Raw genomic sequence first — 26041 nt, 5'->3', positions numbered from 1 at the left:
TTAAAATTACCAATAATTCTCAATAATTAATAATTAAAATCCTCTACCTTCAGTCACACCTTGTCAAAAATTCAGTCTTGCTTGATTCCAACTAGCTGTTGAATTTTCAATACAAAATATCAAGTACAGCATCAAGAAAAAAAGCAACTACTATTAATTCACGGTTAACAACCACAGGACCCTCAACACAATCTCAATAGTGTTTTCAGGACATAGCACATCAAAAGATGGATGTTCAATGATTCTACAAGTGTGCCTTAGAATGCCTCAGTTTTGAGCTAATTTACAGACATGAGCACATGGAAGAGGAACCCAGAAGAAGATCAGGAAACTCCCTGACTTGAGAAGATAGTGCTGAGCATCCAAGGAGACTAAGTCAGCTAGAGTTTACACGATAAATGCCAGAGAGAAGAGAACTACAAAAAGGTCTAAAAATTTATAGCACTATAGCTTATATTAGAAAAGAAGAAATATTCCAAATCAATAATCTGAGCTACCATCTAAAGAAACAGAGCCAAACTAAAAGTAATAAGTATGAAATCAAAAAATCATTGAAAGAAAAAATAGAAAACAGAGAAAACAATAAAATCAAAAGCAGGTTCTTTAAAATTAGTAAAATGGATAAACTTCTAACCAGAGTAAAAATGCATAAATAATTAATAAGTAATCAATAAGTCATAAAGGAGGGGACTGGGGATTTAGCTCAGTGGTTCCACCACCTGCCTCGCCAAGTGCAGGGTCCCAGGTTCAATCTCCAGTACCAAAAAAAGAAAAAAAAAAGTAGTAAGGGAGGAGATATCATTACAGATAATAATGACCAAGAAGGGATATTAAGAAAAATTTTATGCCATTAAATTCTACAACCTAGGGCCGGGGATTTAGCTCAGTGGTACCACTGCCTGCCTCGCAAGCGCAAGGTCCCAAGTTTGATACCCGGTACCAAAAAAAAAAAAAAAAAATCTACAACCTAAATGAATAAAATCCTTGAAAAAAATTACCAAGATCAACCAAAAAATTTGAATAAAGTTCTTAATTTATTATAGAAATGGAAACTTTAGTTTAAAAACTTCCTGTAAGTAAACTCCAGCCCTAGATGCCTTTACTGGTGAATTCTAACTTAATATTTAAGGAAGATGTAATACAACTGTACATAAACTGTCACATCCTAGCAAATGGCATACTTTAAATACACACAATTTATAGGGTTGGTAATTTAGCTCAGTGGTGCGCTGCCTACCTTACAAGCAAAAGGTCCTGAGTTCCATCCCCAGTACCACCAAATAAAAAAAAAAAATACACACAATTTATTGTATGTGAATTATTTCTCAAAGTTTCTTCAAAAATGTTCACTTGATAAAATGAAGGGCAGGGAGAAGAGACAGACCAGCCAGAGGCCAAAGAGAAGCAGAGGTTGGGAAAACAAAAAAGCAAAGACATAAATAAAATGAAATCAAAGAAAACTGACAGGGAGAAAAAAACTGATTAAGTGAGAGCAATAAATAAGAGTGATCCAAGGTGGAAAAAAACAGGTAACTAGAAATAGTACTGAAACACAAAAAACAATATAAAAGCCCTGGAACTATCGGGATATTTATTTGTTCCCCTACTTCCTAATCCCTTGTAAGTGATTACATAGGATTATACTCCATTGTTTATTTGCTTAAATTAGAGAATCAGGTCCACAACACAAAGCTAGTGGATTAGTTTGGGTGTTATTGAGTTTACAAAGTTAATAAACAAGCTATACTCCATTTCTTCTACACTTAGAATTTATAAAGAACTATGAAAAAAGTGTACAAATATACAAAAAGCAAAAATATACTTCGTCAGCAATAGTTTAGTTTCCTTATTTATGTATGAAGCAGTTCTCAAATATTTTCTAGTTTTTAAAAACTAAGGCTATAATTGATCTTGCTTAAAAAAACACGTTTGGTTGGGCCAGGGCTTTAGCTCAGTGGTTCCGCTGCCCGCCTAGCAAGCACAAGGTCCTGAGTTCAATCCCCAGTACAAAAAAAAAAAAAAAATACGTTTGGAAGAGAGAATCACAAAACCAAATACAGTTGTAATAAAACAGAATTCCACTATAAACAGAATACTCAAGATACTGAAGCCTTCAATATAAAAAATTAAGAAAGACTGCATTTTATACACATAGCCTTGTGAAAAGCTTACCTGTAAAGTCTCATTTCACTCAGCTTTATTGTTATTAGGTCAATAACAGGTGGAGGATTGCTCCAGCTCTCTGTCACCATAATGAACTTATTGGTCACTGTAATTAGTCCAAAATCAGCTACAAAAATATTTGCCGAATCTGGAGACTGTGGAATGACCACCACTGGGGCTTTGATGTTTACATCCAGTGCTAATCTTGAACTCCTTTGTGCCAGTTCTTTTACACCAGTAGCAGCCATTCCTGCTGCCTGAACAGTTGCTTCAGCCAAGGCTTCTTTAGCTGCTTGAAAATTATCTACAAAAGCCTATAAAGATCATAGAATTTTATTCTTGATGTTATGACTTATTAAATATATAATGTTTATAATTTTACTTCCTGGCTTTTAAGGTTTGTATTGAGAAGTCTGCTGCAATTCTAATGGGTTTTCCATTGCACTTTTCTCTAACAGCTTTAAAACTTCTGTACTTGTGCTGGACTTCTGGGATTATGACTATGATGTGTCATGAAAAGATCTTTAATAATTTTATTTCCATAAGAAAAAACTGTACTTGGTAAAACCAAATCAAGCTTTATCCAAGATATGATTATCTACATTAATTTTCTGCTGAAAAAATTGAAAAATATGAAGATATTGATAAAATAAAAACCTAGTCCCTGGAACAAAGCAAAATAAGAATAGCAAAATGTTTCGCTTATTTCCCTTCTTATTGAACCTGTCCTAATAGCTAACCAATCTTATTTGCATAGAAAGCCTCAGGACACAGAGAGCTTATTTGTGTTTGTAAGATTTAAAAATAAACTCTAAAATGCCTTTTTCAAGAATGCTCAAATAAATTTTGAAATTTAAAAATTTTAGATAAAATCTTTCAGTGACATAAAATATAACTTTCTAGATTTATACTTAATTTTTATATTTGGAGGAAAAGTAATACTTTATATTTTCAGTAATACTTAAGTATAAGGTTATCACAAGAGGTTAAAGTGACATAATTTTTTGACTAATAAAAGTAAATTAGACAAAGATTACTTACCTATCTTTACTGTTCTTTTTACAAAGACTTTATGGCTATAGAAAAAATTGCATAGCAACAGCAATTTAAAATACCACAAAACAAAATCAACTCAGAATTCTGAATTAACACAAGATGGTTCCACATCTCCAAAAATATCCATATAAATACATGAATTCCCTCCTGGCTTACAAGTATTGCCATACTTACTTGACCTACTCAGACTTGATTATCTGGTTTAAACACCAAGATAGAGAAGGCATTTTAAAAGAAGAGCAATTTCATAGAGATAGGAATGATATTCAGGAGAAAATCAGAACTCACAGTAACAGTAAAACAGGGGAACTATGAAAGCAAAACTAAGAACTCACAAGCCTTAGGGCTAAATCAGGATTAAATTTAACTGCTTAATGTGTCCAATACACACAGAACCGTAATGCAAAAGAAAAAGCAAAGGGGCTGGGGATTTAGCTCAGTGGTTTCGCCGCCTGCTACGCAAGTGCAAGGACCTGAGTTCGATCCCCGGTACCAAAAAGAAAAAGCAAATTTCAATCATGTCTGGTAGTTTTAAATCAGACTTCTAAGTTAGGGAACACAAGGGTTTAAGCCAATGGTATATAAAGTGGACTTCAATTAATATTTGTCATGATATGTAATACATGTATTAATATACTAATATATTTCAATTAACTAGAACATTCCCATGTAAAAATTATACTATATAACTATGCTACTAAATATGTGTTATATAAATAAGGTACTAAAGGTTTTGGTATGATAAAGAATATCCAGAAATCTATCAAAAAATAAAATCAAGCAAAAAACTCTTATTTTCTTCTGTTTGAATATACAGCAATTTCCAACTAGCATAAAAGAATTAAAAATCAAATATTAAAACTTACCAAAATAGAATATAGAAATTTTGTGACAAAAACTACTTCAATGCAACCAACGGTTAAATTAATCTGAAGGTCTACCACATTCATATCTGTGTATGCAGAACCAGCAGTAGCATCCATGTAAGAAACCATTTTAAAGCTGAAAACTTCTTTTCCAGTGATATAAACAGCCTTAATGAGAGAAAATTCCAATTATTACAATCCACTTTTGAAGTAGTGTGCCTTCAGGACAAAAATAAAGCAAGAAGTAATAAAACACATACACATATTTGGAAAATCTTTCAAGTATTCAAGCCAGTACAAAGGAGGACAAATAAGGAAACAATTCTACCTGCTTTATTAGAATCTACACTTTAAGTTTACTTATGTTTTTCAAGTTACTGGTGGCAGATTCCTTTCAGCTTCAAGAAATTAAATTAGGTTTGGCATAGCATTTTTTCAATGGAGAACCAAAAAAACAAATAATCAGAATTTAAAAAATTTAGAATCCATACTTTTGTACTGAGAATCATGATATAAATGTATTTCTTCACCCACTCCCAAAACTTTGATTGAATAAATCCAACATTCACTCATAATACAACCCTTGAAGAAAATAGGTATAGAAGGACCTTATCTCAAGCTGACAAAAACCATTCACGACAAACTACTGCCAACATCATATTAAGTGGGGAAAAACTGAAAGTTCTCCTACTAAAATCACAAACAAGGATGTCCACTATCACAACTCTTCTTTAATATAGTACTTCGAAACTTCAGTCTGAGTAATCAAGAGGAGGAAGACATAAAAAGGATAAATGTAAAAAGGAAGAAATCAAATCACCATCATTTGCAGATGTCACGATCCTTTATACAAAAGACCCCAAATTTCCACCAAGGACTTCTGGAATAAACCAAGTTTAGCAATGTAGCAGGACAAAAATCAATAGCATTCCCGTATACCAATAATGAACTCAGTGGGGGAAAAAATAACTAGGAAAACAACACTCTAAATAACATCAAGAAGGATTAATAAATACATAGGAATCAACCTAACCAAGGAAATGAAAGATCTCTACAATGAAAACTACAGAATTCTGAAAAAGGACACCAAATGGGGACACCAGAAAATGGAAAGATACTCCATTTCTGTATAGAGAGAACCATTATTGTCAAAACAGCCACAATTTCAAAGCTGATATACAGATTTAATGCAATCTCAATCAAAATACCAGTAACATTCCTCACAGAACTAGACAAAACAATCCTAAAATTCATATAGAACAAGTGGAGACCCAGAATAGCAAAAGCAATCCTGAGCAATAAGTAAAGCAGGAAGAATCACAATTTCACACTTTAAATTATATTACAAAGCTACAGTGGTTAAAAACAGCATGGTACTGGCACAAAAACAGACAAGTGGATCAACAGAATAGAATAAAGGATGCAGAAATAACCTTAGGCACATTCAGCCATATAATCTTTAACAAAGGGGCCAAACACCTATGCAGGTGGAAATATAGTCTCTTTAACAAATGCTGCTGAGAAACTGGCCATCCACAATCTCTTGGAGATTGAATCCAGGCCCATATCTCTCAGCATGTACTAAACTAAAATCAAAATGCATCAAATATTTAAATACTAAAACAGAAACATTTAATCTGCTGGAAGATAAAATAGGTAAAAACTCTTGAGGGCATAGGCATAGGCAACAACTTTCTGAACATAACCCCAATTGCTCAAGAAATAATATCAAGAACCAACAAATGGGATAATATCAAAGTAAAAAGCTTCTGCATAGCAAAGGAAACAACCAATAGAGTGAATAGACAAGCTACAAAATGGGAAACATTTTTGCAAGCTATTGCTCCGACACAAGACTAATGTCTAGAATATATGAAAAACTCAAAAAAATTAACTCCTCCCATCAAAAAATAGGTCACTGAGGGCTGGGGATTTAGCTCAGTAGTGCCACCACCAGCCTCGTAATCCCAAGGTCCTGAGTTCGATCCCCAGTACAAAAAAAAAATAGGTCACTGAAATGTATCCATCTTCTTAGAAAAACTACAAATAGCCAATAAACACAGAAATGTTCATCGTCTCTGGCCATCAGAGAAATGCAATTTAAAATAACACTGCAAATCTATCTTACTCCAGAAAAAATGGCTATCATCAAGAAATCAAATACTAACCAATGCGGGAGGGGCTGCAAGGAAAAAGGAACTTTCTCACATTGTTTGGGGGGGGAGGGGTGGTGTGAACTAGTAAAACCACTATGGAAGGAAATTCCTCAAAAAAACTAAAACTAGAAATTACATTTGACTTAGCTAGTCCCCTTCTAGGTATATCTTTCTGAAAGAGTTAAAAATACTATATTACATGCATACATGTTTACAGATACATTCATACCCATGTTTATAGCAACACAACCTGTAATAGCTAAATCTTAGAAGTGGCCTTTATGTCCATCAACAGATGAATGGATAAAGAAAAATTTACCATTTATATACAATGAATACCATATACTCTGCATTTAAAGGGATAAATCTGAGTCCTTTGGAGGAAAATGGATGAATCTTAAGACGATCATGTTAAATGAAATAAATCATACATACACATAAGCTTAAGTATCACATGGTTTCTCTTATATGAGAAATCCAAAGTATAAATGAATTAAAGAGCAAAACTTTGAGAACAGGACCAAGAGACACAGAGAGGGAGTAAAGGAGGGGAAAGAAGAGTAAAAAGAACATGTGTTTTTTATACATACATATATATACATATATATGTGTATATATATTTTAACTCCCAGTGAAGAATGTAATCATTATGTACTATAAACATGTACATTAATAAAAATAAAGATTTAAATTAAATAGAAAACACAGTAAGACTTTACTTTTTATCTTTCCCTTTCACCTGTAAATAGACCTGGGCCATTCTATTACCAGTAAGTGGACCTTTTTTCATCTGTAAAGACCATGTCTTTCCACCTCAAAATCAGACCTTTCTCTATGGATGTCTATGCCTCTATCTCGTGGGATGGGTATTACCTATGAATGGGCCATCACCCTTCCTCTTCAGAAAGAGCTACAGCCTCTAATTTGTAAAATGAGTCCGCTTTCTATAAATTCCTAAATTCTACAGATTTCTGCCCCCAAACCCCCATAACTATACTCAGCTCAAGGCAGTGTCTTTCTCAAGGGGCAGCACTCTATTTCTGTGAATGTGTACTGTAAAAATTTTGTCTAAAAAATCCCATTATGCCTTTTGTTGATGCCTCCTGAAAATTATTTTTCTCTGGTGGATGTCAATAAATCTGCAACCTGTCCCATGGGTAGACTGAGTCAGGGTTCCCCATTTCTGCTTTGGGGCCTGAAGGTGTTGGAGGTTACCCAACTACATGTGTTTGTCAGAACTCACAACTCTGCACTAATAGTGTAAGTCTTAACTACAGGTAAATTTTAGTTCAATAAAGGTGATCTTAAAAAGTAAAATACAAAACAAAAATTATCAACAAAAAAAACCCCAATAAAACCTAATAAAGAACACTATATAAGGGTTACTAGCACCCCTACAACCTCCCAAATATGCCAAGCATATTCCCAGCACAAGACCTTTACAGTTGCTATTTCTTGTATCTGTTCTTTCCACAAGGCTTGAATCTATAATTCATTCAGATTACAGTACTTTCAAATGTTTCTTCTGCAAAGAGGTATTTCTTGATAATCCTAAAATTATCCTTATGCATCACATTATCCAAATGTTTCAAAGCCAGTGTTTTCAAAGCACTCATCACTTCCTAATATTGTTTTATATTACTGATTATTTATTCCATGAGGAGAGGAGCTTTGTATCTTTTGTTGACTAAAAATTGTCAAAAATCTATTTTTTTTCTTAAATTAAGAATATCCTCTGCAAGTCACATGTGGAACTATTCATCTCTGTGCCTAACTACAGAGATTTGCTCAAAACACAGTTCTGAGCAGACAGCTGAGGCCTAGGAGATCTACCAGGTATAGGTAAGGAGAAAATAAAATACCACAGTACAAAATGAGTACTTTAAGTAAAATCTTGTAAACATACAGTGCTGAGTCCTCCACATCCTTCAACCAACTGGCTCTGAGTATCTAGTGTGTGAGGCTTATGTGTCTCCTACTGTACCTTTTTCAAACCAAAAAGACTATCCTGAGGAAAAAAAACGTCAGATACTTTTTTTTTTCTTTTTCTTAAATTCTTTTATTGGTACATTTTAGGTCAACAATACATTTACATTTATCATTGGGTGCTTGTACCTGTACATGATGTATCTTGGTTCATATTTTTTTCCCATTACCTGTGCATTCTTCACCCCCTCCACCCTTCCCTATTTACATAGACTGCTTCCATTTTTTTCTTTTCTCATAATTTTTCCTTTCCTCTTCCCCTCCCACTACCCCTACCCCTTTAGACCTTTTCTTCCTATTTCAAATTATCAATTTTTCATTTTAATTACTATTTACACTTTCAGTTTCTCACACTGGAGAAACTATTCAGTATTTACACATGTGTGTCCTATTCATCTCACTTATGAGTATGGCCTCAATATGTGTCCATTTAGCTATAAATGTCTCTAGTTTCTCATTCTTTATGGTTCAGTAGTACTCCATTTTATTTAAAAACCACATCTTTTTTATCCAGTCTCCAGATACTTTCAATATGTGAGGCCATATGTGTACTTGTCCACAGTCTTACCCATAAGAAGCTTTCAACTAGATCTAAATATCTAGACAGAATGACAAAGTCTTTAGAAGGGAAAATCAAAATGTCATCAGATTTATTATCAACACTAGGTCATAAGACATGGAGTAACTCATTTAAGACCACCTAAAAAAGAAAATTCAGGTTGGGGATTTAGCTTAGTGGTTCTGGCGCCTTCCTCGCAAGCACAAGGTCCCGAGTTTGATCCCCAGTACCAAAAACAAAACAAAACAAAACAAAACGAAAGAAAATCCATGCCAAGCATTTAAAAACCAGTCAAAATGCCCTGCAAATAAAAATCTCAGGAACATGTAAATGCCTAGGAAATATTGTTCCTCGGAGCCAACCTAAGAATTCTAGAAGAGAATGAACCTGTGAGATGCAAGAACAGCAACATTAGTATACACTGGTGAAGTCTTTTATCTAATAAATGTTTCAGCAAGAATAGTATCATTCTGCAACTCTTACTGAAATAATCACGTCATAAATTTGTTTAAAATCATTGCTGTCTCAGGGATCCATTTTCAGGTCTGTCACAAGTTGTTTGAATCTCAGTCACAGACTATCACCTTTGGCCTACTTAAAACTCTCCCTTTGTGCTTGTTTGCAACCCAACCTCCAAGGCCCCAAACCAACCCACCCCTCAGCTAACTACCAAAATAACCGGCTACTAACCAGCCTCAAAGCCCTGCCATTAAGGTCCTCCCCTCTTTTTCTTTAAATAAGACAATTCACGCCCCCTTAGGAAAGCCTCAGGTGTAAAGGCCATGGACTTTCACAACAGCCCAGCCCCACTAGGTCCTCTCCATTCTGCTATCTTATTCCCTCCTGCTCTCCTCCTTCTCTCTAGAAGGTAAACACACTTTCTACCCACTGGCTGAGTGCTCAACTACTTCCAGGCTTTCCATTACCTCCCCCTCTCCTGGGTACCCCTCTTCTCTTACGGATCTGTAGTAATGTTTCTGTCACTTTATGTATTTTGTTGTACTGACTCTTCTGTCTCACCTGACTAAAACATCTTTACCTAGCCAGGGGCTATCTAGGTTTATGGCCATCCTTCAGGCAGAGATAAGATCAAATTAGAAGAAATCACAACAAATGGATACATACACACACACACACACACACACACACACACACAGATATATAGTGTTTCCTTTGAAAATAAAGATACCAACTATGAAGTATCTTGCTCTCCTCCAAAAAAGCTCTAATAAATTTCCCTCATATTTAACTTTGAATTTACAAAAACTACAAGAAATAAATGAACACGCTAAGTAATGCAATACAGTCAGCAAAATTTAGGCTTTGAAAAAGTCTACAGAGTAAATACAATAGTAACAAATGTATGCAAAAGAGAAAATGTGGAAGACTGATTAAAAGGAAATTTATAGAATAAAGCAGATTTAAGCAGCATTATCAGTGAAATGCTCATCAGTGGATCCTCAACAAAACAAATTTAAAAGAATTATGAAAGCAGGGCGTGGTGGTACATGTCTGTAATTCCAGTACTTGGGAGGCTGAGGCAGGAGGATAACTGCCAAGTTTGAGGCTAGCCTGGGCTATCAAGGGAGTTCAAGGCCAGCCTGAACTACATAGACACTATCTCAAAAAACACAGATTTAAAAAAAAAAAGAATTATGAGAAAATGAAGGAAATGGAAGCACTCACTTTATATGATGGCATAAATAATTTCTTGCCTTTTAAAGATAAAATATCAATGAGATTTTTTTTTGTAAACCTTGGAAGATGATTCTAAAATTTATATGTAAGCACAAAGATCTGAGAATAGGTAGGCATTATTGAGGAAGAGCAACAAGATGAAGAGAACTAACTTTTAAAATTGAAAAAAAAACCCTGTTTAATAATGAAGATAGTATGGAACTGAGAGGCAGTAGAAAATGGTGAAGAATGTAAACTAAAGAGCCAGAAAGCCTGGTTCTCCCATGTAAGGTGTCAGGTAAAGCCCTATAAGCTGAGTTACATCAAGTGGTAAACCTTTATGTGCTCCAGTTTCTTTGTCCCTAAAACTAAAAAATAAAATTTTGATCTGAATGAGGCTTAGGATGATAAAATAAATGCTACTTCAATAAATGGTAGTAGAAAATCATACTCTATATGAGAAAAAATGAAATTGCACGTCAGCCTCAACCATACACAAAAAAAATCTTCACTGATGAGTGATAACTAAACATTTAAGAAAGAAAGAATATAAATTTTATATAATTTTTTCAGAAAACAGAAGAAAGCATTTCTTAACTCATCTTACAAAGCCAGTATTAGCCTGACAACAAAGCCAGAAAATTAGAGAATTAAAAATATTTATGTACTTACTATCCAGAATTAAAAAGCATTAAATATTAGATATTTTTAAACCTTCACTTTCTAAATACTTTTCTATAAGGATAATATAAGACACTAAATTACTATGGTATTATTTTATGAGAATATCAGGTAAGCTAGAATCATTTTCACCTTTCACATACAAGTAAGGACAGTACTTGTAAGATACCACTGTATCAGTGGCAAATAGACGATGCTCCTCCAGCAGAGTTAACTAAGTCCAAGGGCTCCAATCTTGAACGCTGATAGGCTCAGTATATCAATAAGCCTAAAACTCATACATCAGACAATAGTTTATATTATGGCAAATGACTATGAAGTTCACATCCAGGGCAAAAAAATTTATATCTTTCTGGTTCCTTGACAAGTAGAGAATTACTGAAAAGGGCAGTTTGTTTAAAAATCATGTATATTAGAATCAAAGACAAGAAAAATGGGAAGGGAAATGGCAATGAGACAAGAAGACAAGAGAAACAAACTTCAGTTGAGCATATTGAAAACTGAATTTTTAACCTTGTATTTTTACAAAAAATAATGAAATTACTGAGAAAAAAAGTAATGACTTGGGTTATATCAACAGCCTATCACTAATTTCTGAAAGGAAATTTAGTAGATACTTTTAGTTCTGTGAGCTTTATTTTACAGACGGGGAAAATAGATTTTGTAATTTACTTTCTAAATGCTCTATACATTTTGATTTTTAAAGTAAAAATAAAAGAATAAAATCAAACAATGGCTTATGAAAAACTTCTTGTTCCTTATTCCTATGGGTCATGACTTTTTGATTTTTTGGGACTCTTATCTCATGCTATTATAAGCCATAATAACAAAATATAAGCAAGGTAATTTTTTTGCTTTTTAAATAAAAATCAGTTGAACGCTATATCATAAAGATTATTTGCTAAATCCATTTATGTGTTTCCTTTTTTGCCAAATTTCAAATGCTGATTTCCTGACTCAGTGAGTACTTCAGATTTTCCTAAATACTTGATATTCTATTTACTCCCTTCAATATAATGTCCTATTCATGCTTCATTATTCAAGAGTTACCTGTCCAACTCTACAAGTTTCTAGTCCAAGAAACTTTACTGTTTTATAACTAGTAACAAAATACCTATCCTTCAACCACTAACCATCCAGTTCAAAGGACTCTCTTAATAGTATAACAGTGCTGTTATACAGTAGTAACAGCTGTATTAGTAATTATCTGTGAAAATAAACTTGCAAAAAAAATCTCAGGGCTTCCGATGTTGGTATCTGAAATGTATTGTGAGGTTCAGAGAATGTGAAGAAAACAAAATGAAAAAATATTTTTAAAGGTATTTACTAGCCTCCCCCTAAAACACTGTGTTCCATGAGTATTATTTAATTATGAGATATCATAATCCTGATTTCACAAATAAAGAAATGGAATCTATGACTAGATAATTTGCTAAGAGTCACAATTTGCTAAGAGAAATAAAATAATTATGCCTCACTCTAAAACCCATGCACCACATGTGAATGCCTCAATTTTCTGTGATGTTGTACAGTCCTTTTCCAAATAATAAATTACCTGGTTCTTTATCCCTTTCTTAAGAGCTTTCTTTTTTTAGACAAATACTCTACTTGTGTGTTGATTACAAAAATGTTCTTTGTAAGGGATACATTCCTTTCTACTTTTTTTTGTTTGTTTGTTTCAGTACTGAGATCAAACTCAGGACCTTGCGTTTGGCCAAGCTGGCTCAGCACCACTGAGCAACATCCTCGGCTCCTTTTACTTTAAAAAGACAACAATTATAAAAGCTGAAAACAATCTTAAATCATTTAAAAACTATTTCTAAAAAATCTGCTTCCTTTTACTTACTTTAAATATACATTTGAGAAAATGAAAGATAAATGATGACTAAGAGAGTCAAAGTAAAGTAAGCCTTAAAATCTTAAATAAGAAGTGATGTTGGTAAATTAACGAAGCGTATCAATTTACCTTTAAGTAGTCAGCTTTCCTACAGGAAAGCTCAAAAACTCACTCTGACTAATCTTACTAATGGAAATAAATATCTTTCCATGTGTCATTAAAAATCAGACAGTCTAAACAACTCCAAAAGTGTGAAGGTAGAAATTCTAACAATAAGAGGAGTCTGCAATGAATGGCAATGTTGAAAGGTAAATGTAAACATAAGATGGTCTGTCTTGGCTTTTAGAAAAACAGAATCAAAGATGTGATTGATTATTATGTTGTCTTTATCTCTGTTAAGGACAAAACTTTTTGATAGGTGGGCAACAAATATCAGTTCACCTTTTGGTACAAAAGGATTACACACCGGGCTAAACAAGTCATGCACTTATTATTAATTTTCTCACAAGGCACTGTGCTAGGTACTGTAATCCTACCATAAGTGGGTGGGTATTTCTTCTACCATAAACACAGCTGTTTCATGTGGTTAGCCTCTTTCCCCTATCAGTATTCCTAGAGAAATAGATTTCCCACCAGGGTGTTGTAGTTGGAGGGGAAGAAGGACTTGAGCTCTAAGAGCTAGCCAGTTCCTCAGCATTCTTCAGAGCTGAGTTTAAGATACACTTAATTATCAGAATTTGGAGGTCTAGAAATCTTTTTTAAAAAAATCTCCAGTGGGGGCAACCCACTTTCCAGTCCCCCTTCTGTCTCTCTTAGGCAGAAGCTTTCTTTCTCCCAATAAATTTTTCCTACTCTTAACCTCCACTGTTCCTAGAATTCATTCTTCGATTTTAGAGAACACAAACTCGCATTTCGGCTATCTAGTAGGTTTGGGAGTTACATCTCTTCCCCCTATATCATTTAGGAGGTCTTCCACCGAGATTACTGGTCAGAGATGGTATCCTACTAATGGATAAAAAATAAGAGTTTTCTTTATGTCATTTAATGTCTTGGGATCAGACGGAGGTGTATGAAAAACTATTCCATACTGAGATGGACATTTAAGTGTTACAAAGACGTCATCATGATTGTCATGCTAAAATACTACACGTGGCTCTTGATCTTATTTTTCTACATAATGTACAACTGTTGTCTGTTAACTTTCTGCAGGGATTCATTTCAACTACTAAAATGACCATGGTTGATAAAATATATTTAAAAAGTGCTTAATGTTCAGATAAAATTATAATAGTTAAACTCACTGCTCCTACTGAAATACTTACGTCACTAATCTTCTTTTCTGGGTGTTCAACAACTAAAGTTTGGAGACCAAAACTGAAAAGGTAACTGGGCTATGAGGACAGCCAATATTTTGGCCCTGGCCCCTCAAGGTCAACAAAGATCCAGGACACAAAGGAACCTTTCCTACAGGGTCCTACATCTTCGCTAAGTCACTCAACCTCCTGAACAGGGAGATTGCTGGGCACCAGAGGACAAATGTACCGTGTGCCAAAGGAGGGTCACAAAGAGGGAAAAATCTCCCACGCTTTCACTGAAAGCAACATGGTCAAGCAAGGCCATGACCCATCCTGACAGCTGACACTGACAGAGGAGCTGAGAGGCTCTATACCTGGTTCCAAAGTAATGCCTGAGGAGACTTAACTGACCTGGATAGACAGCAAGAGGTTCATACTGATTGACAGGTCTCACTTTAACTTGGTCTTAAACACCCAGCAGAAAAGAATAACCAAAACAGGTATAAAATAATGCCATAGTAATAAAGCTAGATATAAAAAGGGGCTCCAATCGCTGACCCCTTCTGACAGTTCCTAGCTATACCAGTAGCTGACCACAGTTATGGATAGTTAAGAAAAAACTATGATAAAATCTGTAAGAGCTCAGCTAGAGTTTTAAATTTCTTAAGGAGATTTGTTCTTCAAATTGTCTCTTATCTTCTTACAGCTAAAACTAGGGAGATTTATGACAAAGTATCAGACTTATACATAACCTCTATCAATAAAAAAATCTGAGTCAGCAGGTTACAATCACTATTACAGTATCTAAATGTAACTTTCTCCCCAACCTGCCCTTCCATTCTAGTGTGCTCATGCTTAGATTATACATGCTCTAATTTCTTAAAAGTTTGTTTATTCTTGCCTAGAGGTTGCCAACTCCAAGCAGTCATACAAATGGAACCAACGACAAATGTGCTAGACTTCTTTTACTGGGCTCCACTGGATTGACCCTGTAAACAGCTTATAACTGCTGAACTATGTAATAGGACTTCTATGTTGGATTCTGAAGTCCCCTGGACCTTCTCCTTATCCTCTTTGTGGGAGGCTATTACTAGTTCCTCCCAGTGCAAACCCTTGTTGGCTATATTCATAGCAGTCCTGCTCACCTTATTATTAGCCCATATATTCTTAGCTGTTTTTTTGGCTTTTGTCTCCTCCAGACCCAAAGCTGTATGGCTACCAAGATGACAATGCCTGGTACCTGTCCAAGGCCTTTAGATAGACTCTGTAGAGTAACTAACTGCTGATCACAACTATGACCCTCTTCAGCTAGAAGTAGCCAGTACTGTCTTCGCCCTTTGCCCCCTCACAGCAATTAGGGGTACTTCTTCAGACAAGGGAATATTATAGATAGGTAAGTTAATTAGATATCTTGTTGGCAGGTAGACAGGGCCTCCCTTAAGGCTCAAGCCCTCCAGGAGCCAAAACAGCAAGGAACCAATGTTGAAAACAACTGAGGCACATTCACTGATTAGCATTATAAAAAGGAAAAGAAGTACTACTTCCCTTAGAGATAGATAGCAGTGATTGATATTCTAAATGGGAAATTCCTTGTATGTGACTTGTCTTCCCATTGGATCCCCATTTAATCAATATTACCTGGGTGACTGTACTTGTAATCTTATTGGTTGGTCATGGTTTTGTCCCACCTCATGCCCACCTTATAAATTTCCATTGGGTCTTATAGTTTTGCCCCACTTTGTACCCGCCTCACCACGTGGCTTTGCTGTATAAAACATCTTTGAAAAGTGGGGTGGGCAGGCAACCCACTTTCCGGTCCCCCTTCTGTCTCTCTTAGGTAGAAGCTTGCTTTCTCCCAATAAATTTTTCCTACTTTTAAAAAATATTTTTATTTTATTTATTTATTTTTCTGGTACCAGGGATCGAACTCAGGACCTTGTGCTTGGCAAGGCAGGCATGGTGCCACTGAGCTAAATCCCCAGTCCCAATTTTTCCTACTCTTAAAAACAAAAAAAAACCTCCAGTGGCAGAGGTAGAATGCACTACATGTGAGGTTGAATGAGTTGTTCTATTATAAGAATAAGCAAGTGGCCTATTAACAACTAATTTATTAACTATCAGAATTGATGGAACTTAAAAAATTTTTCAGTTTTAACATATTTTAAAAAATGTATTAAAAGTGATAGAGGGGTTGAAGGGAGGGCAGGGGAATGGGGAAAAAATAAGAACCAAGAGAGATTATGTAAAGGTGCAAATTTCCAATGTCATATTGTATACCTAAAGTGTACCAATAAAATTAATTTTTAAAAACAGAAATCAACCAAAAAAAATGTATTAAAGTAACATACTGTAGCCGTAGGAGTATCTACTCTGGGTGAGAATCTCAAGTACTGTGGTTTTACTGTTTAGTGAAAAACACTGAAAATTAAAATGCTGAATATAAAAAAAACTTTAAAACAAGTGTCACTGTAAAGAAAATGACTCGTGTTTAAAATAGAAACGCTGAACCGGCTGGAACAGAGGTTAGGTAGAACTCTTGAAGACATTAGTGTAGGAAAAGATTTTAGGAACAAAACTTCAGTTGCCCGTGAACTAGCACAAACAACAAGTGGGATCTCTTCTTATTAAAAAGCTTCCTCACATCAACAGTGCAAAGAGACAACACACAATGTGGGAAAAAATTTTCACCTGCTGTTCCTCAGACAAAGGTCTACTATCTAGAATCTACAAAGAACTTTAAAAAATCAGACCTCTCAAATTTAAAGACCCAATCCAAAAATGGGCATCTGAAATGAACAGACATCTCTCAGACAAAGAAGTAGAAATAGCCAATAAACACATGAAAAAATGTTCAACATCACTGGTCATTCAAGAGATGCAAATGAAAACACTGAGATTCCACCTCACCCCAGAAAGAATGGCTGCTATCAAGAAATCAACCAATAATAAATGCTGGCTGGGCTGTGGGGAAAGAGGAACCCTGCTCCACTGCTGGTGGGAGTGTAGACTGGTGCAAACACTGTGGAAATCAGTATGCAGATACCTCAAAGAACTAGGACTGGAAGTCCCATTTGACCCAGCTAGTCCACTGCTGGGGATCTTCCCCAAAGAATTAAAGGAATCATACCACAGGGATATATGTGCACCCATGTTCATAGCAGCACAGTTTGTGATAGCTAAAACTTGGAAACAGCCCAAATGCCCATCAACTGGAGACTGGATAAAGAAAATATGGGTTTTTTTTAAATGGAGTACTACTCAGCCAAAAAAATGAGAAATTAGAGACATTTATAGGTAAATGGATACACATTGAGGCAATACTCTTAAGTGAAATAAACAGGACACACGTGTAAATATCGAATACTTTAGTGTGAGAAACTGAAAGTGTAAATAAGGACTAAAAGGTATAATAGATAATGTGAAATAGGAAGAAAAGGGGCAAAGGAGAAGGGGAAGTGGGAAGGGTAGGAGAAAGGAAAGAAGGGAAAGGAATTAATATGAGAAAATGGAAAAATGGAAACAAAGTCTTTGTAAATAGGGAGGGATGGAGGGGTTGAAGGGAGAGCAGGGGAATGGGGAAAAAATAAGAACCAAGAGAGATTACGTAAAGGTGCAAATTTTGAATGATGAATGTCATTGTACTGTATACCTAATAAAAACAAAAGGAGAAAATGACTCATGTGAATACAAATATTTAATAGCTCCAGAGATTTGGGTTATATTTGCTGCTTGGATCAAATTTTAAATGGTGAGATTTTCATGAGCCTCTTAAAACGCATAGTAAAAAAATGAAAGGCCAGCTCATAGAGAATAAAAGCAAATCAAGCTTGCTCATACATTTTCTGGTAACAACTACAAGAAATGCGCTTTACAGATTAAAATGTACTGAAATTTAAATGCGTAGTAATGACATAATGTAGTATTTTAAATTACATAAGAAAATGTAAGGACTTTTGTTGGGTCATTTTTCTTCTTGCTGCTGAGAGGAAACAAGTCAATGACCAATAAAGCTATAACCTCTTCTGTTCTAAGATAAAATGAAAAAATAAATTCATGCATATAATAAGCCATGTTGTTTAAATATGATAACCATCTAATGAATTGTAAGTATCATTGCTTTTAAAGGATAATCATATTTAATGCTGTATTACTTACCAAATTCTTTTTTAAAAAATGTTTACAAGAACATGTTTGCAGGACATAATGATTATATTCATCATGGGGAGTTTGTACATGTACCTAACCCATCTTTTTAATTTCACTTCCCTTCCCCTAAATTCTTACCTTTTTGTATACAGCCTTTGCGTCTGAATCCAAGACAATTATATTTCTTAGCTTTGCATTTATTTCAGTTACTGAAGGCCTCATAATCATCTCAGAATCGAGTCCTAAGGAAACAAAAGTATGAATAATTGCTTTTTCTTTTATTTAATAGCTTTAAATTTATTTTTATGAAACTTTATTACCTTCGATCTTAATTTCAGAAATGTTACGTTTCTGTTCTTGAATAAAAATCTGTAAACATGATAATTCTGCTAAAATCTGCAAGGTAATAATATCTTCATTCATGGATTGCTTGAGAGCTACAAAAAAATCATATTGTAAAAAAATCAGGGAAATTTGTAGTAGTTTATTTACAAAGTAACTGAAATATCACCACAATATTATTTAATTATGATGATGATAATGATAATGAAAATCTCATTTGCAATTTAAATGAAAGTGACATAGGATATTCCTTATTGAACTAGAACTTCTAGCTCTAATGAAAACAAAAATGAAAGGGCAAAACAAAACTGTGTTTCTGGAGAAGGCTGAACATTTGAAACTAAGAACTACAGCTATAAAATCCTAAATCTTTTATAACCCAATTATTAGTAGAAGATACTTTTCATAAAAATTACACATGTTTACGGCTTTTAGGCTGAGCATCCAAAGATCCAAACTCTGAAATTCTCCAAAATCCAGAACTTTTTTGGAAAAAATGACACTCAAAAATTTTCTAATTTTGAACCAGTTCAAATTTGAAGTATTCTGATGATATTCAACCTATGCTCTGATTAAAAATACATTCTGATATTACTCAAATTTTGGTGTACTTTTCTAATCTAAAATGTTAATAAATGCATGAATTTTAATCTACATCAAATACTTCTGATCATCTTCAACTATAATTTACATATTAAATTATATAAACTTTATATAACAATTTTTCTTTAGCAGTATTCAGTTTCCTTGACCATTATTTCCTAAAATTAACCTGAAATATATTAAGAGAAAAGATGTTAATGTAGAGTTTTTTCTAAACTAAAACCTCAGCATTCAGGTTTAATTTCAGTGTTGCCACTTTGCAATAAATAAGTAGGTTTGAGTTGCAGCTTGGCATTCAGTCTCTGAAAGGTTTGCCTTCTAGGCAAAAGAATTCTAGGATCATCAGTGTAAGTTAATAAATTTGGAGCCTAAGTTTACTGATGTACATGGCAAAAAAAATTTGCATTTGAACTTTTGAAAAATATACCTAATTTTTTAATGACTTCTCCTCCTTTGTCTTCAGTCTCCACAACAGACACTGAGGCTGATTTTTCCACAGAGGGTGGAAGGATTTTATTAAGATAATTTATGGTATTCAGAAGTGCTTCCGTATGTAAATGAATATCCAAAGAGGAAAAATTAACCTAAAGAATAAAGCAGATGTTACTTAACAGGTTAATGAAAATGTGTTTGGCTGGTCTCTATAGGATAACATATTTTGCAATAATGTTAAAATTTAGATCTATAACATCCCCCAAAATTCTCAGATATCCTGACATGGGGCTTTCAGAAGGTTTCTGGACTATGGGGGCACTATACTCATCAACAGATTAATCCACTAATGAGTTCATTGCTGAATGTGCTGTTAGGAGGTGGGGCCTAGTTGAAAGAGGCAGTTCACTGGGGGATTAACCTAGAAAGGTGTATTCTTGTCCCCAGTCCTCCCTTCTTTCTCTCCGCTTCAGAGGTGCCCACGGGTTGAGCAGCTCTTCTGCTATGGCATTTCTGCCTTGGAGCCAGACACCTGTGGACTTAACCAACTGAAACTGTGAGCGAAATAAAACTCTCGTTTAAACAGCAGATGTCAGGTATTTATTGCAGCAATGGAAAAGTGACTAACACAAGGATAAAGGATATGATTTGGACTAAGGACTTCAGGAGCAGAGTGACTGCCTAGCATATGAAGTTCAAGATTCGATCCTCAGCAATGCACAAAAACAAATTTAAGACAGAATATGATTTATAATATTGTTTTTATCCTCAAGGATCTTATATTCCAGCTACAATTTTCATGATATACTTAGACACAGAAATATAGTATCTAATTAAAACAAGAATTAACAACCATTCATACCTTGATCAGCTGTAAAACATTATTATAGGTACTTTTTAAGTTAGGTGCATTTTTTTCAGCCTATTCAAAAAGAAAACAAATCACTTAGAACATTATAGGAAGACACATGCCTATACCATTATATGGTAACCCTAAAATACATTATATAATTATTCCAAGTGTGTGTGATATGTCTAAATAAGGTAATTATATACATTAAGTATATATCATATATTTAGTTTTACATACATTTCACATTTATAAACACGAACAGACACAGAGTTACTTCAACAAGCAACTGCTTCACTAGAACACAGAAGCTGCTTTACCAAAACAAATTTGGTATAATATGATCTTCTCTAACACACAGCAAATATTTAGTAAATGTTACATACTATAATTGTTATTATGGAGAAGAAATGGTACAAAATATCAAGTGTAGAAAACAATCACTTGATTATCAAGAACTCTAAATGAGTCTTCCTAATTCTTCCTGATTTTGAAAACAAAATTTATGACAGAATGTGAATAAAGTATCCAAATACTGGTTTTCTCAAAAATTTATTACTTACATTATTTTTTATTGATAAAACATAACTGAATATCTTTATGGGATAGTATGTGTTATTTTGATGCAGGTATATAATATGGAATGATTCAATCAAGGTAACAGCACTGCACCTATCATTTTTTGTGGTGAGACATTTGAAATGTACTTGTATTTTGAAATATATATTATTAAATATAGTCACTTTGTTGTGGAACACATCTCAGAACTTATTCCTTCAATATATCTAATATGTTGCTTCCTTTTATCCTTCCCTTCCTACCACCCTCAGCTTCTGGTAGCCATCATTCTTCTATCTACTTCTATGAGTTCAATTTTACCGATTCTACAGAGATTTATGCAATAATTGTCCTTCTGTGCTTGGATTCTTTCATTTACACAATATCCTAAATATTCATCTATGTTGTTGCAAATGAAAAGATTTCATCTCTTTCTAGAGATAAATTTTCTTTATATATTAATTTGCTTAAGATATAGAATATTTTTGTAACTGAAAAGCTAATACAAACAAAAATTCTCAAGTATCTATCAATAATGGATAGCAAAAATGGTTCTACAAATGAAAAATACTCTTTTGGAAAAATTCATAAATAGACCATTGTACATGAAAAACTTCATAGATGAAAAAATTATATAAATCTATACAAATGGAATGAAGTCACTAAAACTAGAAAAATCACGTAACTTCACACAATGGTAGAAAACAGAGTCAAATTAACATCTTGCATAACAATAAATCCCATTGAGACTAAAAACTTTTTTTCCCTCAATACTCTGGTGTGCGTGTGTTACGTTGAGGGGGATGTTTAAACTGCAAGTGTTCTCTGTATGGAACACAGGCTACTTATTTTGCTATACTGAAATACTTGTAAATCGCATTTGACAGAGAATGACGAGACAAAATGTTACGAGTTACTGTGATTACATGAGAATGAACATTTTAAAAACTATTCCTAAAATTACAAAACTTGATTAAAAATTTCAGTAACACACTTACCTGTCAAGCTGATATGAATGAACTGCTTACCTTCACATATTCTAGTGTTAACAGATCTTCCATTGTGTTATCCAGTGTTGTGACCAAATATATTGGTTTTTTATTTTCATCTAAAAATAATTTTTAAAATATTGTTTGATAGGAAAATTAACTGAAAACAAATGCAAGCAGTATTAGTATCAGCCCTGGGCCTTGGATTCTACCTTAACCAGTCAGGTCTGCCTCTATTTTTTAAACTCTAAAAGTACTTTCTTGTCATAATTCCATTACCTTCCCTTATGCTTCCACACTGAAGTACCACTTCATCATAACGCTAACAGGTGTGAAGAAAGAAAAACTAGAAACCGTGAAAAGAAAATCTACAACAATTTTTAGGAATGAAACGGCACAAAAAGAATTGTGTCTCTAGGTCACAGAACTAGCTAGGAAAACTATTACTCCTTGAAAATTCAGCTGTTGAGAAGTCAAATCAGAAATGTAATGAAAGTTTTTCTATATGTTAGTTTAGATTAAAATAAATCATTATATAATCAGTCTTTATTAGTTACATTACTGCTTCTGTTCAAAAGCTGCTATTCTAGGGGAAGTGTGGTAGAAAAGCTACCATCACCAAATTACATGGCTACTAGACACTAATATCAAGACTGGGAGAACAGACTACAAACTGGTATTACTGAGGGGTTAAAGGCCAAATTCCACAAAGTCCTCCAAACTTAAAAGCTTTTTAGTATATAAACCAGTTTTCTATGCTAACCACATTTTTAGGCTTCAGGAAAATACACTTTGTTTACACATTTATTAATTCACTGAACAACTATTTACTAAGCATTTACTCTATATGAGAAATTGTGCTATTCATTCCTTTTAAAAAACAGGAGCAAAATTAACACAGAATTAGGTGAAATAATAATTGTATATTCTATATTTTTTATACAGGTGCTTTTTAATCCTTTGCTCTTGGGAAAAAAAAAATTTAGCACAAATGTAAAAATGAACAACTTCCAGGCTTCCCACTGTGAGACCTGCGGCCTCTGCTCCCACAGCTCCCTACGCCTGCCATGAGGGCATTCCCCTCAGATCTGGATCCGTGCAGCTGAGAGGCACCTGGGGCCAGGGAACTATTGCTATGAGATCTGGAAGATGGCTCAGTGGTGAGCAGCAAAGAGAGGACCTGTTGGAGGCTTGTTGTTGAAAACTGAAGCCCAGTTGGAGAGCGAAGACAGAGCAGACTACAGTACTCTGTGACCTGGAGAGACCAGCACCTCCTACCAAATCTGGACCTGCTACGGGGGAAGGGCAGCTCAAACCTGCAGTAGAACCTTGTAGAGATCCAACCCACAGGAGGTCAGGGAGTTCAACCAGCCTGAATTTCACTGGACTACAGCTGGCTTGCTGAGAACGATGGGCTCGGCTCTGGACGCTGCTGCCCATGTTGCATACTAGCAATAGCAGAGTCAGGACTCCAAGAGGAACTTTTTTTCCCCCTCTTCTTTCTCTTTCTTCTATCTTCTTCCTTTCTTGCTCCTGTTTTTGTCCTATTCTGTTATATTCTTGATTGTTCTTATTGTTAAAAGAGTGTGAATACACTTTCTAGTTTTCTTGCTGCTGTTTGTTCCGTTCCTATTTCTGTTCCTTCCTACATTCTTTTCCACCTGTCTTTACCAGTTTCCCAAAGTTTCTGTGATCCTCCTTTGTCTTCTAGCCCTGCTTCTAACCTCTCCTTCTATCTCTCTATCCCGCCACCCCAAATTCTTCTAAGTCTTCTTCCCGGATGGTAAAGCAGGTGTACTGAAGGTCTTTACTAACTGTAAACATATTTCTGGTTGGTCATTGATTGTGATATATAACCACAAGTCTACTTTATGCAGTCAAAGGTGTCAGAATAATAGCTAACACATTTTGTCATTTTCTAAGCTGTGGTTTTTTTTGGTACCAGGGATTGAACTCGGGTCCTTACACTTGCGCAGCAGGCGGCAAATCCACTGAGCTAAATCCCAGGCCCTCTAAGCTGTGTTTGATGCTATGGTTATTGCAGATTGTATCACTTTGGCAAGGTGACTTCACTGCTTTAGTCAATTGTCTTTACTGGTATACCAAGACTAAGATCGCTTAAAGGTCATTGCAGACTCTAAACCCAAAGGCCAACTGTACCAGGAAGACAATCCAAGAAGTACCCATACCCTAAAGGCACTAAATACTAGCAATAAAGATACTTGCAATAAACAATTTACAAGTAGCAAATTAAACCAAAAATTTCAACAATAACAAAAAATTAGAAACGAGAAGACATTTAAACAAGATGCAAACCTAGACTTCCAGATCACCAAAGGGAAATCCAGGGGGTGAGATGAAACAGTCCAAAACTCAACCACCTGGACTCCCTGAACTGGCAACAAAAGAGGATCCAGAAAAAATGAAATCAGAAATAATTTCTCAGATAAAAACAGAGACAGTCTTCATAGTGAAAGACATGATTAATAACTCTAGAGCAGACACAGATTAAAAAAAAAAATAGAGGAGCTCAGGAACATAACGGAATACCAGCACAAGAAGCAAATGGAATCCATAAAGCAGATTCAAACAGATTTCCAGGAGATTAAATATTCCATTGAAATTTAACACAGCAGAATGAGTGTCATGAGGACAGAATAGCATATATAAAAGACAGGATGCTGGTTAGTAACCAGGACTGGAAAGAATTCTTAAAAATGGCAAGGGACCATGAGAAACAAACCAGTAGCTGCTAGATGATGCACAGAAGAATAACATAACACTGATCAGAGTCAATGAAGAAACAGGAGGTAGTGCAAATGACTTAAAAAAAAACTGTTCACAGAAGTAAGGGTAGAAAAGTTCCCCAGCAAGGGAAAATAATTTAACATAGAGATAAGTGAAGCATATAGGACTCCAAGTAGCTGTGATTAAAAAAAAAAGTCAAGATTCTAGAAACACAAAAGAAGAACAAAATATTATAAGTGGAGAAAGGAAACAAATCACATACAAAGGAAAGCCCATTACAATCACAGCACACTTCTCAACACAAACCTTCAAATCAAAAAGAGCATGGAGTGAAGTACTTCAAGGCCTAAAAGAAAAGAATCTCTAATTCAAATTGATGTACCCTGCAAAACTATCTTTGCAGATCAATGGAGAAATAAGATACTTTCTGGACAAAGAACACCTGAGGAACTTCCTGAATACCAAACCAGCACTACAAAATATTTTAAACAATATCCTAGGAAAGACAATGAGGGTCACAACAGATAAGCCCAACAGAATGAATTCGTCAGGCAAAACAAGAAATTAAGTGAAAGGTGGGGGGAATGAAACAACAGGAAAAAGACTATGACAAGAATAAGTCAATACATATCAGTTATAACCATCAATGTTAATGGTCTCAATTCACCAAACAAAAGGAACAGACTGGCAGAATGAAACAAGAAACATGATCCAACAATATGCTGCACAAAAGAAACATGTAATTCAAAAAAGAAACACATAGACTGAAAGTTAAAGAATGGAAAAAAATAGTCCATATGATAGGAACCCGAAAAAGAGCAGGAGCAGCTATCCTATCTGCAGTCAAAATGGATTTCAAAACAAGACTAATTAAGAGAGACAAAAAAGGTCACAACATCCTTCTAAAAGGAACAATCCAAGAGGAAGAGATGACAAAGATAAATATATATACACTAAATATTAGTGCATCCAACTATATAAAACAGATATTACCAAGGCCACCATGCCACTGCTCGCAGGGCAGAGAAGGTGAGCCAATACCAGCGCTTCTGGGCCTCCCTACCATGTGGGTGCCAGCAACATGCCCCCGCTCCCCC

The 26041-nt window shown here is 34.8% G+C and overlaps 1 protein-coding gene across 6 annotated transcripts in view; it reads right to left on the bottom strand.

Moving 5' to 3' along the window:
• Window positions 1–26041, bottom strand: part of Vps13a (vacuolar protein sorting 13 homolog A) — a 252336-nt gene that overhangs the window by 132490 nt on the left and 93805 nt on the right. For all 6 annotated transcript variants that reach the window (XM_087183513.1, XM_004862535.4, XM_087183514.1 and 3 more), the window contains exons 27-33: window positions 22236–22315; window positions 20662–20721; window positions 19795–19951; window positions 18743–18859; window positions 18561–18664; window positions 4086–4253; window positions 2173–2477 (exon numbers count right to left, since the gene is read on the bottom strand). In XM_087183513.1, the coding sequence (XP_087039639.1) occupies window positions 2173–2477; window positions 4086–4253; window positions 18561–18664; window positions 18743–18859; window positions 19795–19951; window positions 20662–20721; window positions 22236–22315 (991 nt within the window). The remainder of the gene's footprint in view (window positions 1–2172; window positions 2478–4085; window positions 4254–18560; window positions 18665–18742; window positions 18860–19794; window positions 19952–20661; window positions 20722–22235; window positions 22316–26041) is intronic.

Source organism: Heterocephalus glaber, unplaced genomic scaffold (genome assembly GCF_053883595.1).
Source record: "Heterocephalus glaber isolate CG9 unplaced genomic scaffold, H.glaber_assembly_v1.0 deba00001481, whole genome shotgun sequence".
Lineage (NCBI taxonomy): Eukaryota > Metazoa > Chordata > Mammalia > Rodentia > Bathyergidae > Heterocephalus > Heterocephalus glaber.
The sequence above is the reverse complement of the archived record's forward strand: the minus strand, read 5'-3'. Positions and strand labels throughout refer to the sequence as shown.